The 9021-nt window shown below is 53.6% G+C and overlaps 1 protein-coding gene across 3 annotated transcripts in view; it reads left to right on the forward strand.

Annotated features, from left to right (window-relative positions):
- CEP85L (centrosomal protein 85 like) overlaps positions 1-4800 on the forward strand; it is a 229008-nt gene extending 224208 nt beyond the window's left edge. For 2 of the 3 annotated variants that reach the window (XM_038767385.1, XM_038767393.1), the window contains exons 11-13: positions 410-517; positions 1062-1278; positions 3203-4800. In XM_038767385.1, the coding sequence (XP_038623313.1) occupies positions 410-517; positions 1062-1278; positions 3203-3369 (492 nt within the window). In that variant the 3' untranslated portion in view covers positions 3370-4800. The remainder of the gene's footprint in view (positions 1-409; positions 518-1061; positions 1279-3202) is intronic. The other variant, XM_038767401.1, reaches the window with a different exon arrangement.
- The last annotated feature ends 4221 nt before the right edge of the window (positions 4801-9021 follow it).

Here is a 9021-nt window from a genome sequence, read left to right on the forward strand (position 1 = left end):
GTTTAAGGAAGTAGATTGGGTGTAGGGAGATTTGTTATTAATCTACAATGAGTCAAAAATAATCTTTCCCAAGCAGTTGGGTCAGAGACATACACACATACACTCTCTCTCTCACTCACACCCGCACACTCCCATCCCTCCACCCGATCCTCCCAGCTTGGCAGTGTAACTGATCCAATCAGTCAATCAATCGTATTTATTGAGCGCTTACTATGTGCAGAGCACTGTACTAAGCTCTTAAGATCCATGTACTAAGATCCATGGGCTAAAAGCCCCATTGAGGCCCTTTCCTCTGTTTTCCAGGTCCTCTGGAGGTAGGGCAGCTACAGCAACAATGAAAAGGTAAAGGCTGGACTCTTTGTTGTGCTGAGTGGTAACCTGTTTGACTTCCTGCCTTTCTTGGTTCCAGGCACTGCAGGAGAAACTTTCTCAAGAGAAACTAGAAACTCAAAGATTGACCCAAACGCTGGAAGAGAAAGAGAAAAGCCTACAGAAGTTCTCTCAAACTTGGCTTGAGGTGAGCAGAAGCTGAATGAACCGGCTTCTCGCACTAAAGCCTACACTACCTCTTATAATGCTGAGAGAAGCTAATTTTGCCTTCATTTTTATCGGGGACTAGTTCAGCAACCTGCCGGGGCAAATCCACCGAGGAAAATCCAAAGGCTTCTCTCTTTGCACACTAGAGGGTCTTCAGAATCCAATGGCCAGTGTCAATCAATCAATCAGTTGTATTTATTGAGCGCTTACTATGGGCAGGGCTCTGTACTATGCGCTTGGGAGAGTTCCACGTAACAGAATTAGCAGACCCATTCCTTGTCCATAATGAGCTTACAGTCTAGAGGTGCTTATCAGTCAATCAGTGGTATTTATTGAGTGCTTACTATGTGCAGAGCACTATACTAAGCGCCTGGGAGAGTACCGCACAAGAAAATTAGCAGACTTATTCCCTGCCCAGAACAAGCTTCCTGGCTAAAGGACTGTAAGAGGACCACAGCGTCGCCACCGCCTGAACCAGAAAGCAGCGCCGACACTTCATCCGCTTTCCTCCTCTCTTCCCCCAGATGCAGAATCAGAGACCTCCAGAAGAGCAACCCCCACGGCCGGCACCGGGGCAGGCGGCCGAACGATCCCGGCAGCTGAGAGCCGAGCTGAAGGTGGTCGACCAGTTGTTCAAGGAAATGTCCCACTGCCTGCTGGACCTGAAGGCCCTGTGCAGCGTCCTCAATGAGAGAGCCCAGGGCACCGAGCCCAACCTGTCCCTGCTGCTGGGGATACGATGTGAGTGGCCACCCCCTCCCCATCCTCCCCCAGCACCCCTGAGAGCCCCGGGAGATGTTGGCCCCAGAACAGGAACAGCGCTGCCAAAGGCCCCCTCAGAAGGCTCCGGAAAGGGGCGAGAAGTAGCTTCATTCTCCGGGGGTGGGGGTGGGAGAGGGGCACCCTCAAAGCTCCAAGGAGGAGGTGCTCTGAAGCTGCCACTGATTGATTGTTTGAAGATTTAACCCGCAAACAAAAACCACAGGAGAGATGGGATTGAGGCACCAAGATTAGGTTGGCTTGAGATGAATGGAGAATGCGAGCTGGGACGTGGAAGGAGAAGAGAGGGAATATGTATGAAGGGAAGAGCTGATTGAGCCTGAAAGCCAGGGATAAAGAGTTTCTGTTTGATGCAGAGAGGAATGGGTAACCGTTGTGGGATTTGGGTATAATAATAATTACATTATGGTATTTGTTTAGCACTTACTGTGGGTCCAGCACCATTCTAAGCACTGGGGTAGACACAAGTTTATCGGTTTTGACGCAGTCCCCGTCCCACATGGGGCTCACAATCTAAGTAGGAGGGAGATCAGATATTGAATCACCATTTTACTGATGAGGAAACTGAGGCACGGAGAAGTTAAGTGACTTCAGTCAGCAGGCAAGTGACAGAGCAGGGATTAGAACCGGGGTCCTTTGACTCCCGGATCTCTATGCTTTTGAACGGACCACACTGCTCCTCGGTGTGACATTTTAGAGAAATGAACCGGGCGGCAGAGTGGACTATGGACTGGATTGGAAATGCGGTGGAGGGAGAAAAAAAATCAGTGGTATTTGTGGAGTGCCTACTGGGGACAGAGCACTGACTAACAGTCGAATTGGTAGATGCTTAGTACAGAGCTCTGCACATGGTAAGCACCCAATAAATATGATTGAATAAATGCGATTGAATGAATAGACATGAGCCCTTCCCTCAGAAAGCTTGCAACCTAATGGGAGAGACAGGTATTAAAATAAATTGCTAGTATAAGAGTATGTACACCAATGCTGAGGGGGTGGGGTGAATATCGGGGTTTCTCTAGGGGTATGGACCCAAGTGCAGAAGTGACCAGAAGGGAGGGAGAATAGGATGGGGAGATGAGAAGTTAGTCAAGGAAAGCTTCTTGTAGGAATGGGATTTTTGCAGGGCTTTGGAGAGAGTGAGAGTGGGGGTAGGTTGACTATGAAGGGAAAGGATGTTCCAGACAGGAGAGAGGGTGAGAGCAAGAGGTTGAAGTGAAAGAGCAGGGAATGAGGTAGATCGTTGTAAGGGGAGCAGAGTGTGTGGGCTGGATTGTAGTTTCTAGACTGTACGCGCATTATGGACAGGAAACGTGTCTGCTAACTCTTGTATTGTGCTCTCCCTAAGCGTTCAGTACAGTGCTCTGCACACAGTAAGCACTCAATAAATACCACTGATGGGGAGAGGAGCGAAGATATATAGGAGGGAGAGAGCCGATTGAATGCCTCGAAGCCGTTGGTGAGGAGTTTCCATTCGATGTGAGGATGTATAGACAGCTTTTGGAGGTTTATGAGGAGCTGAGAGAGGTGAACAGAACAATTTTATAGAAAAATGATCTGGCAGCGGAAGAAAGTATGGATTGGAGAGGGGAGAGGCTGGAGACAGGGAAGCTCAACAAAGAGGCTAACAGGATGAGGTAACTGGACTGAATGAGGGAGTTGAAAGAGAGGGAGGAGTCTTAAGTATAATTCTTTGGGGTGTCTATCCCAATCTCTTAGAGAGAGGAGGTGATAGTGGAATGGTGCAGTGACTGCTGCTGAGCCCACCAAAGCATTAGCGTACCTAAAGTAATAAAGTGACAACTCAAGGGTACCCCTTTCATACGAAAAAGAGCCGCAGAGAAAAAAGAGGTGAGCTCTGTCCGCTTGGTTTTGTTTTCCCCAGCGATGAACAGCTCAACAGAGGAGCCCGCCGAGGAGCCCCACACGCCTGAAGCTCTCGCTAAGAAACTTTCAGCCATGTGCCAGTTGCGCAAGGACATTGACGAACTAAGGACGGTGATATCTGACCGCTACGCTCAGGACATGGGAGACAACTGCATTGCACAGTGATAAAGTCTTGATCTCACAGTAAGAACGATTCGCTGTTACATGCTGCGGGGCCCCCGGCCTCCCGGGTCTTCCTGTCAGGGAAGCCAGACCGGAAACGTCGCGATGGTCGGTTTCTGGTTTCTGTCGGTCTGGTGAAGGGGAAATGGATTTCGCCCAGGACCCCCACCAAAAAATCAAGGAGGCAAGAGCAGGGCCCAGTCTGAAAGAAGATGATCAGTTTTCTCCAACTGCCGAGGGCAGGGCCAAGCCATGAACCGTCCTCGAGGATACCGGAGCTTTGAGATGACGAGCAACAAGATTAAATGCACACGGAGGCAAGGCCCCGTCCCGTTGCAAGGCGGTTGGTGCCTTCCGTCCTTCACTTAGGAGCTTGGACTGCACTTGGAGGCTCTGCCCCGGGCGGGTGGGAGATGGATCAGGCTGCGGCAGGCCGCTGGCCAACTGAGATCAGGTGGGCTGCACAGAGGTCACGGGACAGCTGAGCCTGTGCAAACCAGGCTCCAGTTTTGGAGGTGTGGGGTCCTGGAGGTGGGGACAGTCAGCAGGGAAAAGAGGGGCAGGGCGGGCGAGTCTCATCCTGGTCATCTCTGTTCCTCTCCAGTGCCGTTACCCAGGCGTCAGACCAGGAATGCAATTCCTCATCGTCACAGGAAGAGTTTGCAAAACCCAGGGTGGTTGTTCATTTTAACTTCTCCCCTGTACAACAGACACCCCTTTAAAACAATATAAGGTCACATCAGTGTTGTCGCCAAGCCCATGGAAGACAGGAATGGAGCTAGCAGAAGAGTGGCTTTTTTTTTAGCAACCATTACCCAATCCCTGCGTCAGTTTCCTATTTAGGAGGATTTTGACCCAGAAGGGCGGCCAGCCCGGTCCTCATCACAGGGTCGAACGTTAGGTCCGGCGTCATGGCTGAATGTGCCGAGGCATATCTCTCCAGGAAAAGGACCCTCAAACAAGTTCTCAGGTGGCAGTGGCCCTGGATGGGCTGGCTCTCCTTCCCAAGAGCCTGGTTTCATCCCAGAGATGGCCACCTGGCAGCGTCTTGGCCCCAGAGGCCCCCTCTTCACTGAAAGCGGCTAACTGAGGGGAGGCCGAAGGCTCGTTTGGACCGCAGAGGCCGCTCCCCTGCCGGGCTGTTACTCTTGCTGGGTATACACTCCGGGACCCCATGGTCTAATGTGGCCTCCCTCCCTCACCCAGTCACTTGGCTGTCAGGAAGTGCTTGGGACTCCAAGGGAAAGGCTCTTTGGGAGGATGGGTCGCTGGAGGCAACGTGGGGGCCACCAGAGGTGGCATGGCATGGCCAGAACAAATCCTGAGCCTCCACGTGGCCGAGGGGCTGGAACCCGATAGAAAGCAGCCGTTTGCATGAGCCGCGCCTCACGCCAGGGTGACTGGTTCCCAAGAGACAAGAAGTTGTTCTTCACCCGCAGCGGAGAGGATAGAGTTCTCAGGAACCCCAAAAGGAGAAGTTCAACCTGGAAATGGTTGATTTGGGCCTGCAGGCTTCAGATCGGACTGCCGGCTCAGAGCTGACCAGCCCGAGAGTCTCTCCAAATGATTCTCGGCCTGGGCTGTGTGGACACAGCCGTGGTGGGCTTTACAAAATGATTTGTATTTCAGTGGCTCCTCTACTATCTGGAGTTTTAAACAACTCCAACAAGGGAGGCCGGTCCTCGGCTCCTCCGTTCCCCAGCCCAGACAAGATGGACCTCGGTTCTTTGGGCCGGATCATAAATTGCTCCTCGGGGTTTTTTGGGCGGAGAAAGTTTACTCAGTGAGAAGTGGCTCTCTGAGGTGCAAGAAGCATTGACCAGCTCCGATGGACTCCTGCTGGTTCCTAGCCTTGAATATCAACCACCATGGAGAATAGCATGGACCGGAGCTTGGAGAGAAGCCCAACTTTGCTTGCGGGGGGTTCACAGCCTGGCCTTTCAGTCCTTGAAGTGGGACTTCAAGAGGATCTTGGCAACCTGACGGCGGCAAAGTTAATGGTTGGGTGGGGGCGGAGGTGGCGGCCACAAGGCCGATTTGCGTTAGTTGCCAGCCAGGGCAGTGCCAGCAGGCAGTCCAGCACACCATGGTGAGGCAGGGAGATCTGAGATCACCGGTCATCCACCCAGGACTGACACAGGCAATGCACCAAAAACCTCCATCTCCCTGCGCCGGCAAGCTGGAGTGCCCAGAGGCCCGGAATCAGGCGGGACCGGATTCCAATCCCAGCTTGACGGATAACCAGAGAGCTCTCGGAGTGTCGTAGCAGCCTGAATGAACGCAGATACTTGAAAGGAAATCTCCTCCGAGGTTTCTCCTGCCATAAGAAGCCCGCGCCAATGGCAAGGCTCTGCCTGGTCGGGCGATGGGGTCATTTGTATTTGAATTTAACAGTATTAAATGTAGGTCGTCTCATCTCTGCCTTGGGAGCGGGAGAAAATTCCCTTCCCACCCAAGCCCCCTGCTCCCCATGGTTTTAAACAGAGCAGACTGCAGAGTTCTCACCCATGTGTCTGGGTGTAGAAATGGGGGTCGTCCTTGCCAATGAAAGATTAGCCGATGGCGAGCAAAGTCACAGATGGTCGGCCCCCCGAAAATAGGCCTGGCAGTTTCCCTGTGGCGGCGACGTGGGCAGAGCCACTGGGCACTGCTAATGGGGTCGGTCATGAATGTCAGTATTGAGAGGGTTTAGTAAACAGATTTAGTCACGACTACTTTTAACGTTAACTGTTACAGACAATCTCGAGGCCCGAGCAAAGGTCGCCGAAGAATAAACACTGTACAGATTGGACTCAGGCAAGGGCTCAGACGTTAATCGCTGAAGTAGCGCCGAGCTGCCGGAAGAAATACTAGCAAGGACAATTTCCCAGGATGCAGCCACTGAAAAGTGGGCCCGGGGTCTCAGCAGCTGCCAGCCGCACTAGCCGGGCGTGTCGGCGGCCGGGAGGCCCTCCCGGGAGTGGCAATCGTGGGAGCGACTGGCCCAGGGGAATCGTGGAAGCCAGCTGGCCCTGGGGAACCGTGGGAGCGACTGGCCTTGGGGACTTGCGAGAGCAGCTGGCACGGGGTGCGGGGGGGTCTGTTCAGGTAGGATTCTCAGCTTCTGATCTACCCACACAGCCGATCTGGGGAATGAGCGATTCTCCGGCTCCTGACCCCAAGGCCCCGTCGGCAGATGTCATTCACTGTCTTTCGCCAGCCTGTTCCCGTCCTCCCAGGGCCAGGCTAGAACCGCCCTGCCAGTGGGAGGAAAGAACAGCTGGCCGCCTCCACGGAACCGCCTCTCTGTTCGCTCAGCACAGGAAGTTTTCCTTGAGGGATAATTAGATCTCGAAAGACTGATTACCCTTTTCTAATGGAAAAGAAAAATCCCTGTGAATACGGGGCAAGATGCTGTGCATTTCTGACTCGATCAGATTGCAGAGGTATTCCATCACCACTCCACAGTCTCTGGTCGGCGACATCCACCCCTCTCGGTGTCTCAGTGACTCCCAGAAAGCCCACAAAGCACCTTTTTTTTCCCTGGAGGTGTGAGATGCGATGCCTCTCACCCGGCCGAAATATTAACCCACAATAGGGACAGAAGCCGGGGGTGCGAGGCTTCGAGGGGCTGCCTCCCACCCTGACAGCCACAGGAACCCGTGCCCAAGCTGATCCATTTAGGTCTGTTTGCACCTGGCCATGTCGGTGGGGCCCGGTGGGGGTGGCAGGCCTGGCTAGAAGGCCCCACCGTGGGCACGGCAGTCCCTGGAGACCAGACCGATCCGGGCAGATTGGTCATTAGCGTAGCTGGGTTCGGTCTTCGGACCGTTCGGAATACCTCATGTGTAAATAGTGTCGTTCCACCGTCGTCAGACCGCAGCCCGGGTAAATAGCAAGCAAGCCGCTGGGTGGCTCTGCCCTGGGGGGCTGCTGTTCTGCCTCTTTTTGTAAAGGGTTTTGTGTTTTACCAGGGTTTACAGCTAGAATTTTGAATGCCAAAGTTCTATTTATTAAAGAGAAAGTTTTCCACGTTCCTACGACTAGTATTTTTCCACTGGAAAATGGTTTGTTGATGTTTGGATTTGTATTTACAGAGAAATAAATTTTTTTACAAAAGGCCGTGCCCGGAAATCTTCCTCTCAACCACCACATCCTCTGGTTCGCCGGGTTTTCCCGCCCCCAGCTCTCCAGCCAAATTCCCGCTGGCACCCCGAGGACTCCAGTTCCACTCTGCGGGAAGGAGGCTGCCTGTGGAGACCCAGAGGAGCTCTGGACTTCTCTGGCCCGCTGTTCTTCCTTACTGTCCTCCCCCAGCCCCACAAATATAAATCCAGCTGACCTTAAAGCTTATCGGAGACTTCCTTCCATCGCCCATACGTGAACTTGGTGCACACTGTGGAAACCTGCCTCTCCAACCATGCTGTGCTAGCAGCCAAATGGCTTGAGAGCCAGAAAAAGGGCAAGGATCCTGCTGCTGCCGGCCTTTCCAGAGGTTCTTGGGGCCTGCCCCACCAGGGCTCGAGAGGCGTCCAATGAGTTGGGGCCCTGGAGACCACCTGCATGGCTTGGGGGTGGGCAAAAGGGTTCCCCTCCTAGGTCTGGAAGGTCGACCCCAGCACATGGGGGTCTGAGGTCTGCTGCAGCTTCAGGTGGGGAGGGGCCGATGAGCAATTGTTGGTATTTATTGAGTGCTTAGGGTGTGCAGAGCGCTGTACTAAGTGCTTGGGAGATACAGTACAACAGAGTTGGAAGACACATTCCCTGCCCTTAAGGAGTTTACAGTCTAGGGGGAGTTCCTTGTAGGGGGGGCGGTCATTCATTTTCTTGATGGGAAGCCAGTTCTAGCCGAGGACTGCAGCACCTTTCAGGGGAGAGCTTGGAAAGCTCCTTCCAAGCCATGTGGCGGGTAATTCTGCCCTGGCTAGGAGTTGGACTGGTGATGGGGAGAGAGCCCATGGGCGTCTGCAAATAGCAACCCATGACGTAAATTGGTGGTTGTTGTTGCAGAGGGACGGGGGACCCTGGTCGGGGGTTGACACGGGGTCGGCAAGCCTCTCCAAATTCCTCCAAAGGCCGTGAACTGGCCGGGACCATTCTGGTGTCACCAGCTCGTCCCTGGGATGGATATTCTCGCAGACACGGAGCGAGACGGGGTGGTGGGGAGAGCGGCTCGTGACTGGCAGGAACCACAAGATTCATTCATTCATTCATTCAATTGTATTTATTGAGTGCTTACTGTGTGTAGAGCACTGTACTAAGCGCTTGGGAAGTACAAGATGAGCAGGAGGACGGAACGAGGCTCTGGCGGGGCCCCGGGATGGCGGGCGCAGGACGTGGCCGGGTTCCTTGTCACTGACAGCAGTGCGACCCACGGCTCCAAGACTGTGGGCCAGCCCGGAACCCCCCTGGGAATCAGCTCCTCTCCCTGTGTCATTTCCTCCACCCCCCCGCCCCCGACGGCAATGGTTCTGCAGGTGGCCTCCACCCATTCCCTGCGGATCATCGGCCTGACTGTGGAGTAGTCCCCGGCTGAGTGGCCTAAAGGCTAGGACTCAGGAACAGCTGGTGCCCCTCTCCCCATCCCAGCTCACCACGTCTGTGCAGTCTGCAGTCTACATATCTATTCTATTTATTTTATTTTGTTAGTATGTTTGGTTTTGTTCTCTGTCTCCC

Source organism: Tachyglossus aculeatus, chromosome 2, assembly GCF_015852505.1.
Source record: "Tachyglossus aculeatus isolate mTacAcu1 chromosome 2, mTacAcu1.pri, whole genome shotgun sequence".
In the NCBI taxonomy this organism is placed as follows: Eukaryota; Metazoa; Chordata; class Mammalia; order Monotremata; family Tachyglossidae; genus Tachyglossus; species Tachyglossus aculeatus.